The sequence below is a fragment of the Colletes latitarsis genome, chromosome 11 (assembly GCF_051014445.1).
Source record: "Colletes latitarsis isolate SP2378_abdomen chromosome 11, iyColLati1, whole genome shotgun sequence".
In the NCBI taxonomy this organism is placed as follows: Eukaryota; Metazoa; Arthropoda; class Insecta; order Hymenoptera; family Colletidae; genus Colletes; species Colletes latitarsis.
Window position 1 is genome coordinate 17486352 of NC_135144.1, and position 19830 is coordinate 17506181.

The 19830-nt window shown below is 40.1% G+C and overlaps 3 protein-coding genes across 8 annotated transcripts; 2 read left to right on the top strand and 1 right to left on the bottom strand.

The window, feature by feature from the left end:
* The first annotated feature begins 358 nt into the window (after positions 1–358).
* Positions 359–3526, top strand: LOC143348482 (angio-associated migratory cell protein). Of its 3 annotated transcripts, none has more exons than XM_076778715.1 (8): positions 359–492; positions 1686–1847; positions 1920–2176; positions 2261–2405; positions 2565–2761; positions 2825–3025; positions 3093–3274; positions 3369–3526. In XM_076778715.1, exons 2-8 carry the CDS (start codon positions 1688–1690, stop codon positions 3439–3441), a joined length of 1215 nt encoding a protein of 404 aa, XP_076634830.1. In that variant the 5' UTR covers positions 359–492; positions 1686–1687; the 3' UTR covers positions 3442–3526. The 3 variants fall into 3 exon arrangements, with proteins under 3 accessions (XP_076634830.1, XP_076634829.1, XP_076634828.1); XM_076778714.1 differs by having other exon boundaries at positions 387–524; positions 1652–1847; XM_076778713.1 differs by having other exon boundaries at positions 399–492; positions 1652–1847.
* LOC143348484 (UPF0598 protein CG30010) lies at positions 3425–5575 on the bottom strand. Of its 3 annotated transcripts, XR_013080770.1 has the most exons (6): positions 5170–5575; positions 4451–4653; positions 4297–4345; positions 4006–4226; positions 3572–3933; positions 3425–3485 (listed from the first exon to the last, which is right to left on the bottom strand). XR_013080770.1 is itself a non-coding variant. In XM_076778718.1 (5 exons), the coding sequence occupies exons 2-5, from the start codon at positions 4598–4600 to the stop codon at positions 3694–3696; spliced, it is 660 nt and encodes a 219-aa protein (XP_076634833.1). In that variant the 5' UTR covers positions 4601–4653; positions 5170–5575; the 3' UTR covers positions 3425–3693. The 3 variants fall into 3 exon arrangements, 2 of the variants coding, with proteins under 2 accessions (XP_076634833.1, XP_076634834.1); XM_076778718.1 differs by having other exon boundaries at positions 3425–3933; XM_076778719.1 differs by lacking the exon at positions 5170–5575 and having other exon boundaries at positions 3425–3933; positions 4456–4653.
* Positions 5576–5597: 22 nt separating this feature from the next.
* On the top strand, positions 5598–19347 carry Kat80 (katanin p80). 2 transcript variants are annotated; one of them, XM_076778711.1, is made up of 15 exons: positions 5598–5896; positions 6186–6316; positions 6638–6982; positions 7064–7254; positions 7353–7503; positions 7663–7826; positions 7912–8033; positions 8227–8280; positions 8606–9146; positions 9319–9622; positions 9704–9883; positions 10221–10297; positions 10475–10549; positions 15689–15808; positions 16452–19347. In XM_076778711.1, the coding sequence occupies exons 1-15, from the start codon at positions 5863–5865 to the stop codon at positions 16582–16584; spliced, it is 2622 nt and encodes an 873-aa protein (XP_076634826.1). In that variant the 5' UTR covers positions 5598–5862; the 3' UTR covers positions 16585–19347. The 2 variants fall into 2 exon arrangements, with proteins under 2 accessions (XP_076634826.1, XP_076634827.1); XM_076778712.1 differs by lacking the exon at positions 8227–8280.
* Positions 19348–19830: the final 483 nt, after the last annotated feature.

Genomic DNA, 19830 nt, shown 5'->3' on the forward strand with positions numbered 1-19830 from the left:
CCGCGTGTCGATTGGCGGTTCCTCGACATCGACGGTACCATCCTTCCGGTAATAAATTTTGCTTCTTCTTTTTCTGAATCTCGACCGGTTGTCGCTACTTTTCCACGAGAGTCCGGACGTTTGTGAAAATTTCGCGTGAAAACTCTTGTTCGGGGAAAGCGGCTGAATGAAGCGTCCGATGATCGAATTTTGTAATTCCCTTTTGTATCGAGGTTCTAGTGAATCGTATCGATCGACGCGATGTTTGTAGACGTTTCATTGGAATTGCTGCAATTTGGACAAACGAAATTTTGAGGATCCGCAACGAAACGTCCGCCACGCGTCGAAGTTTGACTGAAACTGCCAGTTCGTCGGACGCGCCGTCCACTCGCTTGAAGCATGGGAGCACAGCGACGAAGAGGGAAATAAGCAAACTGCGGTGAACGGATAGAGAGGGAGAACGTTCAGTGAGGGAGTGGGGGAACTCGGATGAATCGGCTGACGAAACACGAAGTACGATTGACGTATGACGCTCCAACTTTCAAGTACGCAAACTGTATTTGCCGATTAATCAATTTCCGGACAATAAACGTGATTGCTTTACGATTATGAAACTGCCCCGCAAACGTTTATACTGAAAAATTGACGGAAATTGAACGATCAGTTTAAAGTAAAGACAAAGCACTTCGTATAGTTATTTCGATAATAATCTATTTGTTCATTAATTTTCTGAGAGACTTTAGTTTTACTAGTTTTGAAAATGAATCATATTTTGTCTAAAAACGTCAACTTTATCTATTCCATACTTCGACATTACTCTACTTAAATCCGTTTGGTTCATCAAAATTAAATTTTTGTAAGCCTGAAAAATTATCTGGAAACAGTACAGAATAATCAAATTACTTCGAGTCAAAAAAAAAGAAGTACGTAAGTCATGAAAATTAACGTGAAATCTTTCAATCTCGATGAAAGTTTTGTCGAGTATATTCCACTCTAGCAATTTCATGTCGCGTCGAAAGTTTAAATGTGAACACTAACAATTTGTCTAACAATGAGATTGAACAGTTTCTCTACACCTACAGTCGGTCACAATATTGTTGGGGCTTAGTTTTTTGAATAAATACACATTAAAAATGAAGAAGTATCTTACTAATGCATAAATTTGTTGGACCACAATAATTTTACATCGCATTCAGAGAAGACAAGTCTAAAAATTCTACGAATGCACAAGTATCTGCTGGAATCTATTAGAATTGTACAGGGTGACTTAGTCGAAAATATTTACGTCAGACGGTAATTTAATGTAACACTTTTTACCATATGTCGCTACTGCTATTAAACCACGACCGTTTTATCAATACCAACAGCGCGTTGTAAAAATTTCCTACGGTTTTGGTGGTATGGTGATTTCCAAATAGCTTGGTGTTCGTTCACGAGTGATAAATGGCGATGGAAACCAAACGTTGTCGATTGAAATTTGAATTTTCAGTGTTTAAGAACGATTCGTTATAAGTTTTAATTTAATCGTTCGGGCATAGATAATCATTTTTTATGTTGGCAACGATAAACGATTATTATCGATATTTTTTTCGTTTCACCTGCTCATTCGAATATATTTATAACCTTTCCAAACGTGGCCTGCCATACGTATCATATTCGTATCATAAATTAGGTGATGATTCAAAAGGATATACCACCTTCGTCAGACATGATTGACCAAACGGAAGATGATGATATGTTATACGCGGGTGACATGGAAGAAGTGATAGATACGAATGAGTCGGAGAACTTTCAAGATGAAGACTCAAGTGACGAAGATCCTCTGATAAAGGAAGATGCAATTTGTGTATTCACCGGTCACAAATCAGGTTAAAAAAAATCTCTATGCTGCACTGACATTAAGATTGTAAATGAATTTTACTTTTACTTTAAAACTGTAGGTTCCATCTTTTGCGGATCACTGACTAAAAGTAAAAAATTGGCAGCTACTGGAAGTATAGAACATGTAGCTTATGTTTGGGATACATCGTCTGGAGAAATTATTTTTAAAACTAAGGAACAATCAGATAGTATAGTCTTCTCTGAATTTAGTTCAAACGAAAAGTACTTAGCTATTGGCCCAATGAGCGGTGCTGTTTCTGTTTTTTCAGTACCTGACAATGAACTAATCTTTTGCTCTTACATAGGTGATGTGACGGTTGGTTTTTTTTCTAATTTTTGTAATTGCATTTTGCATTGTTTCGATCGACAGTAAATTGAAAAATTATTTCTGTTATTACAGTGGTTAAAGTGGCATCCTACTTCGAGTAATTTATTCGTAGGAAATACCGATGGAGACTTCTATAAGTTCAAAATACCTACTGAATTTGACAAATTTATCTGTGGCTACAAATATGGAATTGAAATCGGGGCAATATTTCCAGATGGTTTGTATTCCAGATTGTATTTTAAATTATTCTTATGCTAGATACTCCTTTCGAAATATTTTTTTATTGCAATTTGTAGCCAATCAAAAACTGATCTACTCTTGTTCAAAACGTTCTTTCGAACAAAAATTCGTGTTTTAATCGGATGCAACTTTTCAGGCAAACGTGCTGCATTAGGTTATGCGGACGGAATGATTAAAGTAATAGATTTGCAAACGTCGTCCGAAATATCAATTTCTTCTCCACTGGGCCATTCTTCTACCATAACTGCTATTGATTGTCACCCGAATAATAATCTGATCATTTCGTCGGACGTAGACGGGAAGACTATACTTAGCATAGCAAACTCTGGCACGGTAATACAAATTTGTATCGCTGTATTTACTATAAGAATTCAAATAATATATTAACCTTTGTAGATTATTTCTGTTCTGCAAAACCTGAATAATTTCGAGCTAAGTAATATCGCGAATGTAAATAATGATGCTGAAAATGCTGATAATGACGATTGGAATAACAATTGGGTAGAAGCGGTTGCCTTCTGTAAAAATCCTACGTTCCCAGTTGCCGCGACTGGTACAGTTAATGGAGAAATCTTTATCTGGGATATCTCGAAACAGGTAATACCACTTTTCTTAATCGATTGTAACCTTATTCAGCATACTGATTTCTTCTGAAATTACTTAGGTACTTAGGCGTAAAATAGATCAAGCATGCGGTATATCCAAATTGGTGTGGAAAGGAAACACACACATCCTGTTCTCAGCAGGATTGGATGGTGTTCTCAGGTGTTTCGATGCAAGAAGCGGTCAATGTTTGCGATCATTCACAGGACACACAGCGGACATTTATGATTTATTTATATCCGAGTAAGTTCGAGAGAATCATTCGCTATTCCGATAATTAATTCATTTTTACGATAAAATTTCAACGAAATGCGATGGAATATTAAATGTTTTTCAGAGATGGGGAAAATGCATTGACGACTTCCGATGATGGTACAGCAAGAATCTTTGATATTTCATCTCTACCTTAATGTAATTTATTAGTTGGAAAAAAATATAAAATCTTTGTTATTATCTAAAATATATGTACATTTTCTGAAAGTTGTTCATTTATATATACATAGGAATCGAGAAATTACTGGCCAAAACCATTCTACTAACCTTGCCATCGCCGTATCGTTACTATTCGTACGTTAATGATTCCTTTTCTGTGGGTACGAGGATTTCTGATCCCACGTATATTTCATTTTTTATTTAAATTGAAGGTGAAGTTCATTCATTTTTTAGCCGGTGGCCCGCAATATTTTATTCTTGCACCATTCAGAATCAAGAGAGTATCTTTTATTTTTCCACAGAAAATGAGTCGGACCATGTTCTTCACCTTTCTCAAAACTGAATAATGAACTAAATTCAATTGCAATTTTTGATCTCACCAGACCGATTCCACCTGCCTTTTCTGGTGCAGGATGATACACTCTTCCTGACTGAACGCTCATGTACAATCTTTCTGGTTGAAACGGCACCTATAATTAATTTATTATTAAAAATCAACCCGATTGCAAAATTGTTTAGAAGCTTATTGAAACCGGATATACCATTAACAATTCTTCTGCATGAGCATAACCAAACCAATCCTCCTCTTTGCCGGTTTCGCTATCCTCTTTCCTAATTACTTTCGTGAACACTATCGGCAAATCATCGCACCTGACGAAATTTCTCTCGAGACCGCAAAGGGAAACATACGGAAAATCGTGGACGTATCGTCCTGTGACATTTTTCTTCAAGCGCTTGAAAAAGAATGCCAAAAATTTTTTATCTAAAACCAGATATCTCGTATAGCGTACAAATCATAACATTCAACAGATTCCTTCGATGTCGATGCAGACCTTTGAAGCACGAAGTAAAGTTTTTCATGCGAGCATCGTCCAGAAATAACTACAGCACACAATGCAGAAAAATTATAATACACGCATGTTTTATGGTACTTCTGTATGTTTTTAATGTCGAATATATCGTGTCTAATAAAGAATTAAATTATACCATGCCTTGATGATCGATGTAATAAAAGTATTCTCGAATTCGAGGTTCTGGCGACTGACCCTGCACATACTTCGCGCAATGCCTTTTAAGGATCTCGGAATAAATTGATCTTTCAGCTAAGATCGCGGGTACACGCGAACGTAAAAACATCTTAAAACTCCGAATAGATTAAATCGATGCAATTAAAATATTACGAGCAACCTCTGTAAAAGAGTAAAATTGCAAATTGTTTCGGAACAATTATTTTTATACGACAAATAGCTCATGAGTAATTTAGGGCTGTTAAGTAAGGTGGACTATTCGATAATTTTTTTTTGTTTTGGAATATTTCAGTATTTGACTATTTGTTTATGTTTACGTGAATTTTGTTCAAAGCTAGTATTTATATGTATAGATTATTGATAATTTCTTAAAAATCATCGATTTCACACACCACAACATTTGTGCGTGTGCGTGAGTCAGCGTGACCAGAATCAGCTGATGGCAAGATGTAACGTTTAAATACATCATCGGTATCTTCGTTATTTACATAGAGCAAATATACGAATAATAACATTCATATGTTCAATATTCGAATAATGATAATTGAGTATTCAAATGTTCAAATAATGATATTTGAAAAGTCCCAGCTGTATTTGAAGTTTATTCAATATCATAACCTCACTTTTAACTGACTATCGTACGGTCGAATAATCGAATAATAATATTTGGATACTCACATGCTTAAATAACGATACTCGAATAATTATACTCGAATACTCAAACATTAGAGTCGTTTCAGGTCTACTTACAGCTTGTTCAAAACTCATAACCTCACTTTTAACTGTTTACCGTATGTCGCAAACTCTTCTCATATCATGTACGACGTAACACGTATCTATAACGTAACAATGCGGCTTAGCCCAACGAGATAATTAACGACCCTGCAATATTCTTTCCCAATAACGGTTTATCGCGCGTTTATTTACTCGACCGTCGACCGTGTTTACATCAACATACTATCGACATTCGTTACGGTCGATTTCAATTGACCGAAGAGCTGGTGACATCTGGCGCGATCGATTGGAACGTAATCTCGATAGAAACAGAAACTTCGATATTTTTCAACGTCACGTTGGTTCGCGCTACCCACGGACAGGCAGATTCAAGAAATGAGATACGACGAAGAGGTGGAACGAACGGTTTCTGAAAACAGACAGAAATTTCAAGGAAAAGGATTGCATTCAGGACCAGACCGCGGCGAGATGCTGCCGCCCCGTTGAACGATCGTCACCGCTCGGAGATAATAACACGAAGTAAAAATGTTACCCGCAAGCTCGAGCAAAAAAAAATTGTGCATCTGCAAACTGAAATCTCGTATTGTTGTCGTTGCCAAATAAGTCGTGCACAACGCGGTCCTGTGTTCCCGGAATATGGCTTCGTCCACGAAGAGGTCATGGAAACTCCGTAAGTGTTTGCCCTGTTCGCGTGAAACGTGCACTTTATTCAATTCGTCGGTGCACGATGTACGCGTCCAACGAATTACCGTTCTGGCGCTCTTTTCTCCCGTTACGGGTAAACAATTTATGTTTACACATCAATCGGACGGGATTCACCGACGAATTGTTCGATGCGTCTTCCTATTATGGTCATAACCTTCGACGAATGGGAAATGCACTGTCGCCGCGAATGTCATTGAAAGCTGACATCTTTGTTCAGGTCGTTCTGTGCATAGCAATGTTTTTTTTCTGTACAGAGGATTTTGTTGCCCATACGTCCAACGTCAATTGCTTGGCATTAGGTCACAAGTCTGGACGCGTTCTGGTCACTGGCGGCGACGACAAGAAAGTGAATCTATGGGCAGTTGGGAAGCAGAATTGTATCATGGTATTTTCGTTTATTCCGTAAAATCACTTGTTTAAACAGTGAATCATAATTGATGCAGACGTAGGATTTCTATCTCATAGATGGGAAAAATTAAATATTAATTTATCCTAATTTGTTCATAATCATAACCATTGAATACTTTTGTACAGTCAGTAGTACATATTATAGCGACTATAATGACTGGATATCCCAAAGTAGGAGTATTGCTTTATAGTCCTCTTGAAACCAATTTAATAAGATTGCTATATTTGTATCGTAAACTATGCATCGGCGATCATATTCCATTTATTACCGGTGCAAAATTAGCTATATTATTTTTAGAGTTTGAGCGGTCACACCACACCAATAGAATGTGTAAAATTTGGACAAACGGAAGATCTAGTATGCGCTGGTTCGCAAACGGGCGCATTGAAAATTTGGGATTTGGAACATGCCAAATTGGCACGCACGTTAACAGGTCATAAAGCAGGCATACGTTGCATGGATTTTCATCCTTACGGGGAGCTGTTGGCATCTGGTAGCTTGGACACTGCGATCAAACTGTGGGATATCAGGAGGAAAGGTTGTATCTTCACTTACAAAGGGCACAATAGGATGGTGAATAGTTTAAAATTTAGTCCGGATGGCCAGTGGATAGCCAGCGCGGGAGAAGAAGGAATGGTCAAGGTATCGATTAGTGTAATACGCGTAATTTTACGTAATACGCGTTAGCGATAATGGTTTACAAATATTTTCTTTTTTAATTAGTTGTGGGATTTAAGAGCCGGTAGACAACTTAGAGAATTCTCGGAACACAGAGGACCGGCAACAACCGTCGAATTTCATCCGCATGAATTCTTATTAGCCAGTGGCAGCGCGGATAGAACGGTTCACTTTTGGGACTTGGAATCGTTTCAACTTGTATCGTCTACAGATCAGACTCATTCGTCTGCAATTCGGTACGTATTAATCTAGGCTCGATTAAACTGGTTCAGGATTCTGGCGTCACTTTCGTCCTCGACGAAATGTCTACAAAATATTTTATTTTCTGGTTTAGGTGCCTCTATTTTAGTCAAGGCGGGGAATGTCTTTTTGCTGGTTGCCACGATGTGTTAAAAGTGTACGGCTGGGAACCAGGTCGAACGTTAGATTCAGTACCAACGGGCTGGGTGAAGGTACAGGATATAGCTGTTGCTCAGAACCAGCTGGTAAGACAATATTTACTGATAACAATTATTACGCGTGTAAGAAAACGTTCACATTCGTTCACCCAAATATCACAATCTCTCGAGTACTACAAACAAACTCGACCCACACCCAACCCGTATTTCTGGTATCTATAAAACCTATTTCTATAACCGTTTCAGATTGGTGCAAGTTTCCACACTGCCAACGTTGTCCTATATGTATGCGATTTACAAAAAATCGCTCCATTGGGAGGGGTGTCGACATCCGGTTCTCCGTTCAGTCACGGAAATTCGTTAAGAAAAAGTTTTTCCAGGGATAGGCCACCCGAGTTAAAAAAACATACGTAAGTTGAAATAGTTGTTTCGCGTTCAAGTAATTGAGCGGCAAGTGGTTGTAGAATAAATATTTACAACTTATTCTACTTATAGACTAGACGTACGGACAATAGAAGAGGCAGACAAGTCTGGAACCGACCCGGAAGACGAAGCAACGTACGCAGATATACCCAATGTCACCGAATATCACGACGTCTTTCAACCAAATAGGTCATGTAAGTATCTTCGTATCTTACTGCTGGTTCTTTCTTGCAATATTCGGTTGTATATTCTAACTTACTTAAACTTTATTTTACTCTAACTCTCGACTATCCTACCGTCGCAAGCCTGAAAATAAAAATGCATCTGAAAGATGGATGTTGCGCCGTACAGTTTGTGAATGAGCATGCTATGCACGGTATGTTTCAGTGTCTCGCACTCCACCTCCAGAACCTGAGGCTTTCCAGGAGCCTCAAGATGTAGGTGAGTTCCACGCAAACAAAACTTCCCATCTTTTTCCTTCTTTTATACGAACGTTGCATGAATGTCGACTTACAAACTTCCGCACAGACCTGGTCACTTTTGACATTACGTTATTTGAAATACTATTTGAAGTAGTATCTCGTTTCGCAGTTATTTCATCGTATAAACGACACTTGTCAATATGTATAATAATTATGTAAAACACTTATCGTTTCAAATAGTTACCTTTCATTTCCGTTTTAAATAAAAATTGCCCATGTCTGCTTCTGCATGTAATTTACGCAGTGTTCGTTCGTACATTATTCCGCGCGCGTTCGTTTTCCAGATCCCACGCAACCACAGATATTACAAACTCTTTCTACCTCAATGTCAAATCTAAGTACGGTGGAGCCAGAGGAAGTTCCACCTATATCATCACCGTCATCTCCACCTCCACCAGCGCCGACGTTATCATTGACAAAGCCAGTACCAGTGCGCGTTCAGCCAATCAAGTCATCGCCGCCCGTTCAGAGAAATACAGTCACATCGACGAGTCAGACCAAAAATCTTCAAACGAACAATGGCCTTGGCAGAGCATCGAAGAACCTCGCCTCCATACCGCCCCTTAGACAGAGTATTACTCCTCTTCCTGGGAAAAAGATAAGTATTACCAGTGACGTAGGAACACTTCCACAACCCTTAGGCCCGCAGAGGTCGAATTCCACGTTGACACCGCGTGTGGCACCAATGGCTGCCGTTCTTCCAGTGATGGACGATGGAAAACTAAAGAATAGAGCACCTAGCCCGGATTCTCCCAAGCATTACTTAAAGAGACAGAGTAGTTGTAGAGACGGAGAACAGGGTTACGAAAGCGATTATCCGGTACAGTAAGTATGCAGGTTGTTTCACAGAAGTACAGTGAGTTCTCGAGTTGACGAACCGATGGGATAAATATTAAATGTTTCTGTTTGAATCGAACTCAAGTCGAGAACTTGGTTGTACCGCGAGATTACATAAGCTTTCTATCGTGGATATCATTGAGTTTCAACGTTGTTGCAGAATTAATAGTATAAGGCACAGCCCCTCCGATCCGGCGTTAAATAGGCCGAATTCTGCGCAATCTAGGTCGACCTCGCTGAATAGGAACTTTGCTACCTCAACGTCGCTGTCCGCGCGCAACGCTTCCACCACCACTACGACGTTCGCGACGAAGAAATCGAATAAAGCTCAAGTGCCCCCGAATCCTAAGATAGACGTTCGAGCCCCCCAGTTGAGGCCGAACGTCGACAACACGGAGAAAGAGGAATTTGTTCCCATCAGTGCTGACAAACCTTATGGCCTGGACGTCGAAACTTTCCTACCCGTGAGCATCGCGAATCATTGTACCACGTATGATAAAAGTTTCCAGCCCAAAATCAACCGAAATCAATATTTTCCCCGACAGAATCATTTCGCGAGATCGACCGCGTTCGGCTATCCGCAAATGGGAGTTCTCAACGAAATGTCAGAGGCCGAAGTGCTTAATAGCATGATGCGTGGCCACGAATCGATGATGACTGTACTCACGAACCGTCATCGTTCCTTGCAAATCATTTACTCTCGGTTGCACCACAAGGATCTTAAGGTACACCATTGTTTCGCCATATCGGAGTTTGGCAAATGTGATCGGACTAGTGATTTATGATTATAATTGCTGATTACGATTAACGAGCATGACGTCAGATAGAACGGTGAGGAATTACCCCTCCAGACCGGTGAATCGCCTTAGCGAACGAACGGCAAGCTTTGGGGTTTCATTTTGAACCAAATCAGAATTTTATTATTTATTCTGAATAAATTCGACTGTATTGTTTTGATAAAAAGTGATTATTTAATCAGTTACGTAATTTCCATTGGTTTTTATTACTTCCTCCCACTGTTCGAATATGTAGGTGAAATTTAAGGATAATATTAAATTTCAGGCTGCTGTGGAATCCGCAGTGGCGATGAACGATCTTTCGGTTATCGTGGATTTGTTGGGCATATTGACCCTAAAACCGTGAGTAATAAGATTTCGTAAAACAGTAATAAACAGTTATCCAACAAGAATGTAATTCCAAGCATTTTGTTCTTTAGTATTGAACTTTTCCGATCAATTTACTTTTTATGCTTCGAACGACATTTTTGTCGAATAATTATTTTACACCATTTCGAGTTATTTCTCGATTATTTGCAGAACACTGTGGAACCTGGATCTGTGTAACTCTCTACTAGGTCCAATAGGGGATCTCCTTCAAAGTAAATACGAAATGTAAGTACAAACGACTAATCTTTTACTTCAGCATTGACTCTAGTCTTTACAAGGAATTAGATATTTCAAGGGTTCTGATTTGTTGCGTTAAAAATTGAACACCTTCGTTAAATCGGGGATTAGAAAAACTGGCATAAACGTCTAGAAAGTAACGTAGCATCGATTGGCAGTTAGTTCATTTAAATTTTATAAAAATTCGGCGGGAATGTCTGTTAGCAACTAAAGAGTTTGTGTACGAAACTTCCGATGAATTTCAATCTCGAAGAATTATTCTTCAGTGTCGAAATTAAATATTGCTCATTGATTTAGTCAGATCCTCGACATTTTTTTCAAATAACAACGTGACAAATAGAAATATTCAATAGTTCAATGAAATATTTGTTATTTCGTAGTATGTATTCCTAATGTCGATGACGTAATTAAAAAGGTTTAATAAAAGTTGTGTAATAAACTCAGTCAAAGGGTCAACGCGAAACGTTGGTTGTTATTAATTTTAATAGGGAGTACAGAACTTTACGCGATCATTAATATTCATGATCGAGCGTCGAACAACAGGGAGAAGAAAATAAAGAAGGATTTGTCCATAACTGTCTCTGCGAAGAGCGTCAACATATGCGTGAAACGCGTGGCCCTTCGAGCTTCTATCGCCCGAACAATGCGACTCGCGACAGCGAGGATTCGAACCTCGAATTTGCATCTGGCACTGTCTTCCATTGTCTCGGCTAATTTCGCGAACCCTCTTTACGCGTCGGTCTTTTCGCCTCATATTTCCCTGTTCGTCGAATTAGCCATTCCCATACCGGTGCGTAGTAAACCACGCCAAGTACGCAACCCCACTTGAGATACCCTGTTTGGACTCGTGCCCGCCATTCGAGAACTTAGTCCCCCTCTCCCCTTCTTCGACAAAAAAGGGTATCTCGATTTTCTCTAATTCACGGACCGTGTTGCGTTTCACATTGAAAGCAAGGTAACGTTAAACGACAATATACGCGCGAATGGACACCGTGGTATATACACCCCACCCTGACGGTTTCTCTTTCATCGCATATTTTTGATCGAACAAATTTGTCTCGACACATTTTTCGTATACCAACGAGTACGTAAGATAAAGGTCCTGTAACTAAACTGAAGGAAACGCGGTGTAACCGTATCGCGTTAAACCTAACCTAAAAATGTTTGCACACGGATACTAATGGGAGTACATTTTACAAGATTATTTTGATGCATCGTGCGAGCATTTGTCGATCTTATAATTCCAAGGAACAACGAAACGAACAGCACTCGCGAGCGATGGTTGGAACTGTGTAATTAATCGGTGCTCAGTTACAAGCTGTTGCTGTTGCTGTTGCGCTGTCGAGCTGAGAAACGAGCATTTCCTTTCACGCGATGGTTAGTTATTCGTTTCTTCCTGTTACAACGAACACTCGTGTATGGAAATTCTCGTTCGTCTGATTCTTATACAGGGTGTTCGGCCAATCCTGGGAAAAATTTTAATGGGGGATTCTAGAGGCCAAAATAAGACGAAAATCAAGAATACCAATTTATTGATGGAGGCTTCGTTAAAAAGTTATTAACGTTTAAAGTTCCGCTGGTACTGAATTTTTTTCTCGAAAATGCGCAAGATTTCGGGGATATGTCTATTCACCAAAAATGATTGCAATTGACCCCCGCAACTGAACATAATTTTTCCAAAACAATTTGAAATTTTTTTTTTTTCCATCGAAAAATTCAGACATCTAATTAGATTTTCAGTAAGGAATTTTTTTCTCGAAAGTGGGTAGGATTTCAAGGGTTTGTCTATTCACCAAAAATTATTATAATTGACTCCCGCAACCGAAAATAATTTTTTTAGAACGATTTGAAATGTTTGAATTTAATTGTTAATAACACCTTGTATGTCGGTTAGATCAATCAAATTTAACATTATTTCTACCGTGATTTTATGCATACCTATTTCCACCAAGATGCAAACAATTGTTAAGGAAAAATTACTAAATAATACGATAGCTGAGGTTAAAAAGAATCCAATGATTTATGACAATCTGACAATGATATTGTGTATGGAAAATCTATCGTGATTATCTGATCTCTTGACTGTTTCACGATTGAATTAAAACGGTTTCGTATTAATTTAACGATAGATCGATGTAATAATAGCACATCCGTTTATGATCAGGGACTACTAGTCCGTAAAATTGCCGTTCCGTTCGTTGCGCATCTACCTACTTATTGCGACGATTAAACGTCTGTTCGCCATTCCTTTTTTATCGTCTCGTATCACTGCTATTATTAGAACACGAATGCAAAGCTAAAAATAGAGTTCGAAAGATAAGTGTACACAGTTTGATCGATCATCGATCAGATTGAAATTGAAATACATCCGATGGCTACGGACAATGGAACTCGTATATTTCTAATGGACTATACGCAACTCCTGTCGCGACAAGTTTCTTCAGGCGAAGCTGGACACGGCATACAGGGTGTTCGGCCATCTCTGGGAAAAATTTTAATGGGAGATTCTAAAGGCCAAAATAAGACGAAAATCAAAAATACTAATTTGTCGATGGAGGCTTCGTTAAAAAGTTACTAACGTTTAAAGTTCCACCTGTACTGAATTTTTTTCTAGAAAGTGGATAGGATTTCGGGGGTAGGTCTAGTCACCAAAAATTATTGTATTTGATCAACTCGACTGAAAATAATTTTTCCAGGACGATTTGATATTTTTTAATTTTGTCGAAAAATCTGTCCACCTTTCTGAATTTTTTTCTCGAAAATGGGTAGGATTTCGAGGGTGTGTCTAATGACCAAAAATTATTGTAATTGACCCCCTCGACTGAAAATAATTTTTCCAGAACGATTTGATACTTTTTAATTTTGCCGAAAAATCTGTCCACTTCCTGAATTTTTTTCTCGAAAATGGGTAGGATTTCGAGGGTACGTATAATGATCAAAAATGATTGTAATTTACCCCTGTAACTAAATATAATTTTTTTGTGTATGATTTGAAATTTTTTAATTTCGCCGAAAAATTTCAGTACCTACTTGAATTTTTTTCTCGAAAGTGGGTAGAATTTCAGGGGTATGTGTATTCACCAAAAATGATCGTAATTGAGGTCCGCAACCAAAAATAATTTTTTCAGAACAATTCGAAATTTTTTAATTTAATTTTTTAATAACTATTTAGTGAAGCCTTCGTCAAGAAATTGATCTAGAATCTCCCATTAAAATTTTGCCCAGGGTTAGCTGAACACCTTGTATAATCGACAGAACTGACCAACGACGAACATTCGGATACTTTTATCTTCGATCCGTTCGCGATTCGCCGTAAAATATTCCGCGCCCATATTCGTCACGATTCCGCACTGATTACGGTACTTGGATGTCACGGTTCGACAGCCGCCGAAAGGGTAGAATCCTGCCAGCAAATTGCCCAGCTAAATATACACATCTCGGTGGCGTAATGCAGTGCAGTTTGCATATAGTTGCAGTTTTCACGGCTCATTCGTCACGGGCTTTCGTCCTGGTCGAAGGTGGAGGCTCGTGAGAAAAAATAAAGGACTGCCAGCGAACCGATGAATATATTACGATCGTCGCGTGCCCACGTTTTCGAGGGGTCGTTACGCCCCGTACGATCGTTTCTCGATTCATCGATCTCTCTCTCTCTCTCTCCTTCCCCCTCTCCCAAATACATATACGATCGAACGTTCGTCCCTCAAAATTCCAAAAAAGGGAACAAGAAAATTTTTATTTAATATGACTGTCATGGTGGTCACTGGTGACGGACACTTTGAACCTACTCTCTTTAAAACACTTACAATAAACGAACGTTAGCAACTGTAAATTTTTTAACGAGTAGGTACTCCATTTAACTGTTGAATATTTCTATTTGTTACGTTGTAATTTGAAGGAATGTCGATATTCATCGATCTAAATGCGGCAGTTACTTATAACACCATGATAAAACATTCTTTTAAAACGTTACATTCACGCGATAGAAGTTCGTCGATGGACGAATGACGACATTGAATGTTCACGGGACGTTCAAAGACGAGCGCTTGGACGTGACGCGGAACATTTACAAGGCGGGCTCGCGTCATTCGTCACGCCGATTCTAACGGGAGCTCGCGCAAACCCTTTATCGCCATCCAAAAGCGAGCGTGTCTAATCGCGCCGCCAAGCCTTTCGTGCCTTTCGTTATTTATTGGTGTCGTTATGGGCTAATAACACGTTTTGGAACAAACTAGGCGTGACGCGCACCGGTGGGCGTCACGAGCGACGCGGATCGCCCTCCGCGCCTTCTCATCGGTTACTTTACGTTATCTTTTTAATTTTTTCATTGGAAAATTTATTTCGTTTATTTGTTTCCTCTCATTTTAAAGAAAATAATACTACCGTACCTGTAGAAATATAATTCCGATTAAATACTTGGGTACAATTGAACAATACAGGGTGTTCGGCCACCCCTGGGAAAAATTTTAATAGAGGATTCTAGAGGCCAAAATAAGACGAAAATCAAGAATACCAATTTGTTGATGGAGGTTTCGTTAAAAAGTTATTAACAATTCAATTCAAAAATTTCAAATCATTCTGAAAAAATTATTTTCGGTCGCGGGGGTCAATTACAAGCATTTTTGGTCAACAGACATACCCCCGAAATCCTACCCACTTTCTAGAAAAAAATTCGAGTAGGTGTGAAATTTTTCGACGGAAAAAAAAATTTCAAATCGTTTTGGAAAAATTATTATCGGTTGCGGGGGTCAATTACAATCATTTTTGGTCGATAGACATACCCCCGAAATCTTGCGCATTTTCGAGAAAAAAATTCAGTACGGTCGGAACTTTAAACGTTAATAACTGTTTAACAAAGCCTTCATCAACAAATTGGTATTCTTGATTTTCGTCTTATTTTGGCCTCTAGAATCCCCCATTAAAATTTTTCCCAGGGGTGGCCAAACACCCTGTATAGTTGCTCGATTAATTACTTCGCGCTTCTGACAAGATAGTTACTAATAACCTATAATATCGGATTACTTGTAATTATTAGTAATCTGTATAACTAGATAATTATTAATAATCTATATCACTGGATGGCTAATAGTTACTAGTAATCTACATTTTAATCTATTATGGCTGTTTCAGGTACATAACCGTGGGTGCCGCGGCGTTGAGACTGATCCTGCGGAATTTCGCATCGGTGATAAAGTCGAACGTGGAAGCGCCTCTCCACACTATTGGCGTGGACGTGTCGCGAGAGGAACGGTAAGTTCAAGTCAAAGTCGCATTGTCAGAATGTAAAGATTATACAAATTACGTCGCGTTCGATATTCGACACGGGATCGTATTACGCTACGCGGAGACTGAGCTTGGCCCCCCGTCCCTCTTCGTCTTTCGCTTTCTATCTCTTTCTATCATAGAGAGATGTCTCGAAGGCTAGGTACATTGCAGACTGAACAGTGCAAGGGCAAGGGGAGTAGGTCTTCGCGCCGCCTAACTCCCGCCAGAAAACCCCGCTCTGACGTCACGCTACATAGTAGTAGGATCTCCGTATCCACGAGAGATACGTTTCTGTTCTATTCGCGGTTAATACACCGAGCTTATGGCTACGCCAATGTCGTCCAATATGGTTCTATCCTACTCTGCCTTGACACGTCTCGTTCGCGTACTTCGTCACGGGGTGGAATCGCAGTTGCGATCGTCTCAGCCAATAATGACAATGCGTGCGAGGACAGGCGTCGCTGTTACGCTACGGCCAATCAGCGTGTGCCTGGTCTTCGAGTTATCTCTCTATGGTACGTTCGTGCCGTGCAGCAAAACGCCAAGAACATTGTCCACTTTCGATAAATATGCCTGTTGGGTCACGAGGAACGCGGGGAACACTGTATTTCCCATTCTGTATTACCAGATACCACAAGTGCCTCTCCTGTTACGAGAAACTCTCGACGATCAGAGGCATCCTGATGAAGAAGCAGTCGACACCAGGGAAGTTGGGCGCTTCGTTTCGCGAGCTCACGGTGCTGGTGCGAAGCCTAGTGTGACCACGGCTGAGCCAACACGCGAACTCCGCCGCCAGACTCGTCGTTACCTGACAAAGAATCGGTAAAGACCAAGGGAGAAGTCGATGGACGTCGGCCGTGCAGGACTGCAGAGAGGAGAGCCGCGCCTTCGAATTGTTGCGTCCCGAAGAACGATGGCTCGACAGAACAGCCCGTCGGGAATTGGTTCTTCCTTCTCCCATCGACTCTTTTCGGTTCCTCGTTTCCAGTCGTCGACGCACTTGGAGGGACGCGAACAGCGGGAAACGTTGAGCCCCCGCGACACGACGTATTAAATTTGCGAACGCCACGGAACGGGACCGTAGTAGACGATCACGAACTATTCGGACAATGTTGCACGGGATAACCACCCCAGATTTCAGGGAAACGGGACGCGGACCGTCGCGAAGAACAGTTTCGTCGATCGTGTTCAACGGGTCAGAATTTTATAGGCCTCTTCTGTGGAGTGTATCGCGATAAGAATTATTGTAAAGTATTATACTGTATAATATATCGTGCTATATTATATACATACAGAACGATTCGCGTAACTTGTCCGATTATCTTTCTTTTCACGCGTTGCATGGTTCGAAATCGACGAGTTACGACAACTCGATCTTGAAGCGACCTAGGTCAAGGTCGTTCGAGGGTCGTACTTAACGAAGCGCCAAAAACCATAGGTTTGAATATGAAACCATTGAAAGTGACCTTGAGATAAAAGAACAAAAATGATACAGACGGACAAGTTGTACGATTCGCCTTTAAACGTGCGTCAGGGATGTTGTACATTGTCGTGTGGGAGGTTTTGTAAAAACGCGATGCACCTCGTTTCGTTTAACGGAGGATCGAGATCGACGACGCTGTTCCTCGTGTTCCGTATTTCGCAAGCAACGTAATATAACCCGACGTTTTCAACGGCCATCTTGCCAGTTCGAGACATTTACGAGCCCGAGCAAAACTCTGGATGATCGATCGCGTTAGCGACGAATGATTAAACGCCGACAAACGAGTTTAATTAAGGAGTTAGGTAGTAACACGTTTTTTAGAGTAACGAGGAGAGATGATGAAATAACAAAGTGTATTTTTGCAAGAGCCATTTGCGTCCGTTCACTAATAAAACAAAGAAAGGTATTCCGATCGTAAGTATGTGTTGAAACCCCCTAAAGCAGCATGAATGAAAACGAGACGGTGTTTCAGAATGGAGGTTCGAGAGGAATGAAATTTCCAACGACAAGGGAGACGAGAATGTTTCTTCGTTAATGTCTGCTTTTTGGTCAGCGAAGGGTCCCGAAGCCTTCCTGACATTTCTACTCGTGATCCTGAATTTTCGCTTGGATTTTCTCACTATTTTGTAATCAGTATTTTTGCGACGCGAGGAAAATAGTGACGATCGAGAGAAGCAAGGGGCTCGAAAGTCTCTCGTTGATCTTCGTGGAACGGGTTCGAATTTTTCACGTTCGAGAGCGGAACGAATCGATCGTTCCACGGAGGCACGCTTCCCTCGACCCCTCGTCCCATTCTCGTCTCTTTTTCGTTCGTTCACGCAACGCCGGCGTAACTTTTCCCCATTCCGTTCCGTTTTCCGTCTGTTCACACCGAGTGAACGCGTCACGAGGGATTTCTTAGCCGATAACAGGCTACGAAATGCCCGACAAATTTTAACAATCGTACCGACGAAACAAAACGATGGAGATGCTCTGATAGAGCAACCTCGCGTGAATAAATAAATATAAACACAGGGCCTAAAAGGGTGTCGTCAGAGTCAGAAAAAAATCCTGATAAGCGTGGGTCCAAAAACATTCTATAAACAATAATATTCTAAAGCAAGCGAGTCGGAGATAGAAAAATTAATGAAATTTCACTTGCAATGAACAATTAAAAATCAACCGGAAGTGTTAGTCGCTACGAAACAATGCAATAATATAACGCCATGTTAAAAAGCAAAATGTTCTAGAACCTACATTTACCAGGACTTTCTCATTTCAGACGCAGAATCTGCATTTAAATCCGCCTTGTACACGTTGTTATTGTTCGACCCTAAAAAGGAGCAATTTTCGACGATACTTTTTTTTAGCTAAAATTAACCGTTAATGGGCCAATCGCGAGATCAGTGTCCTTATTTCCCCCCCAAAAAAGATATTTTTACGAATCACGTACAATAATGAAAATTTGCGAACTCCGTCGGTATGGTGCGTTTTTTTACAAAGAGATTTTTCCGATTTTTCGTTTTTCACGTTGTATCGATAGTCTGCGATCCTTTCGACATCCGTGTTCCAGTGACAATTTTATGGGATCAGAGAAGCAACGATCGAGAGTGAAAATATTTATTATATCGAAATCAAGCGTCGGTAATTTTTTTATCAAACGTCGGGAGCGTTGTGTTTAAGGTTAAGGATACGAATCCGTCGTCGCAGATGCATTTGATGCATTTAGTCGCGAGTGATTCTATTTCGAACGTTGGATTTGAAAAGTAGTCCATTTTATCGTGTTTTCCAAGCGTGGAATCAGTATTCCGATCGATGAAATTCGAGCACCGCCACCGAAAGCCAAATTCTCAGCGATTTTTGTATCTTTGGCGAAGGTTGTAATAATTGGTATTTGGAATTTACTTTTAACAATTGATTCGACGTTAGAAGGAACTTGGAGACGCCAGGTGGCGCCCGTGTCGCCTCGTAAAATTGTACGATACCTTTCGTCCTTACGAAATTTTATTAACAATCTGTTTTTATACCATGTGATCAAGTAAATTATACCTTTACATCTGAATGAAGGATATTTTTTTTTTTGTAGCTCCAAGAATCCTCTTTGGGTCTCTGTGACCCCGAATTACAAACAGAGTTGACTGCAGTTGATCTAAACGTTTCGAATGTCTTTTTTTCCAGAAATAAGACCACGGAAACCCTAAATTTGTTATTTCTGAAGCAGTTAGACTGTTTTCGGGTATTTGTGTCCTTCTTCGATCCCGCAGAATTCTCGATGGAACAAAAACGACAAAGGAGATAACCGGACCGCTCAAAACTCAATTACGCAATTTTAATCCTGTTTTAATTAAACGACAAACTGAATAAAAGAAGAGTGAGAGAGCACGAGGAGAGAGACTCGTCGGTTCCGTCCAACATATTTTTGTAAGGGAGAGAAAATGCGAGAGGGAGAGTGAGTGTGCGTATTATTCCTTCCGATCATCTGCTTTCGGATGCGTCCGTAACGCGTTGGTTGCAAAGAACGAACACACGCTGCCGAAATTGTCGT

What these genes read in the sequence shown, in the direction of transcription:
- LOC143348484 (XM_076778718.1), bottom strand. Translation starts at nt 4,600, where the DNA reads ATGTTTTTACGTTCGCGTGTACCCGCGATCTTAGCTGAAAGATCAATT. An exon ending in CTTTACTTCGTGCTTCAAAG is followed by an intron (nt 4,227 to 4,296) that starts GTCTGCATCGAC and finishes ATCTGGTTTTAG; the next exon opens with ATAAAAAATTTTTGGCATTC. An exon ending in ATGCAGAAGAATTGTTAATG is followed by an intron (nt 3,934 to 4,005) that starts GTATATCCGGTT and finishes AATTAATTATAG; the next exon opens with GTGCCGTTTCAACCAGAAAG.
- LOC143348482 (XM_076778713.1), top strand. Translation starts at nt 469, where the DNA reads ATGAATCGGCTGACGAAACACGAA. An exon ending in ATCGGCTGACGAAACACGAA is followed by an intron (nt 493 to 1,651) that starts GTACGATTGACG and finishes ATCATAAATTAG; the next exon opens with GTGATGATTCAAAAGGATAT. An exon ending in CGGGGCAATATTTCCAGATG is followed by an intron (nt 2,406 to 2,564) that starts GTTTGTATTCCA and finishes GCAACTTTTCAG; the next exon opens with GCAAACGTGCTGCATTAGGT.
- Kat80 (XM_076778711.1), top strand. Translation starts at nt 5,863, where the DNA reads ATGGCTTCGTCCACGAAGAGGTCATGGAAACTCC. An exon ending in GGAAGCAGAATTGTATCATG is followed by an intron (nt 6,317 to 6,637) that starts GTATTTTCGTTT and finishes TATTATTTTTAG; the next exon opens with AGTTTGAGCGGTCACACCAC. An exon ending in GACGTGTCGCGAGAGGAACG is followed by an intron (nt 15,809 to 16,451) that starts GTAAGTTCAAGT and finishes CTGTATTACCAG; the next exon opens with ATACCACAAGTGCCTCTCCT.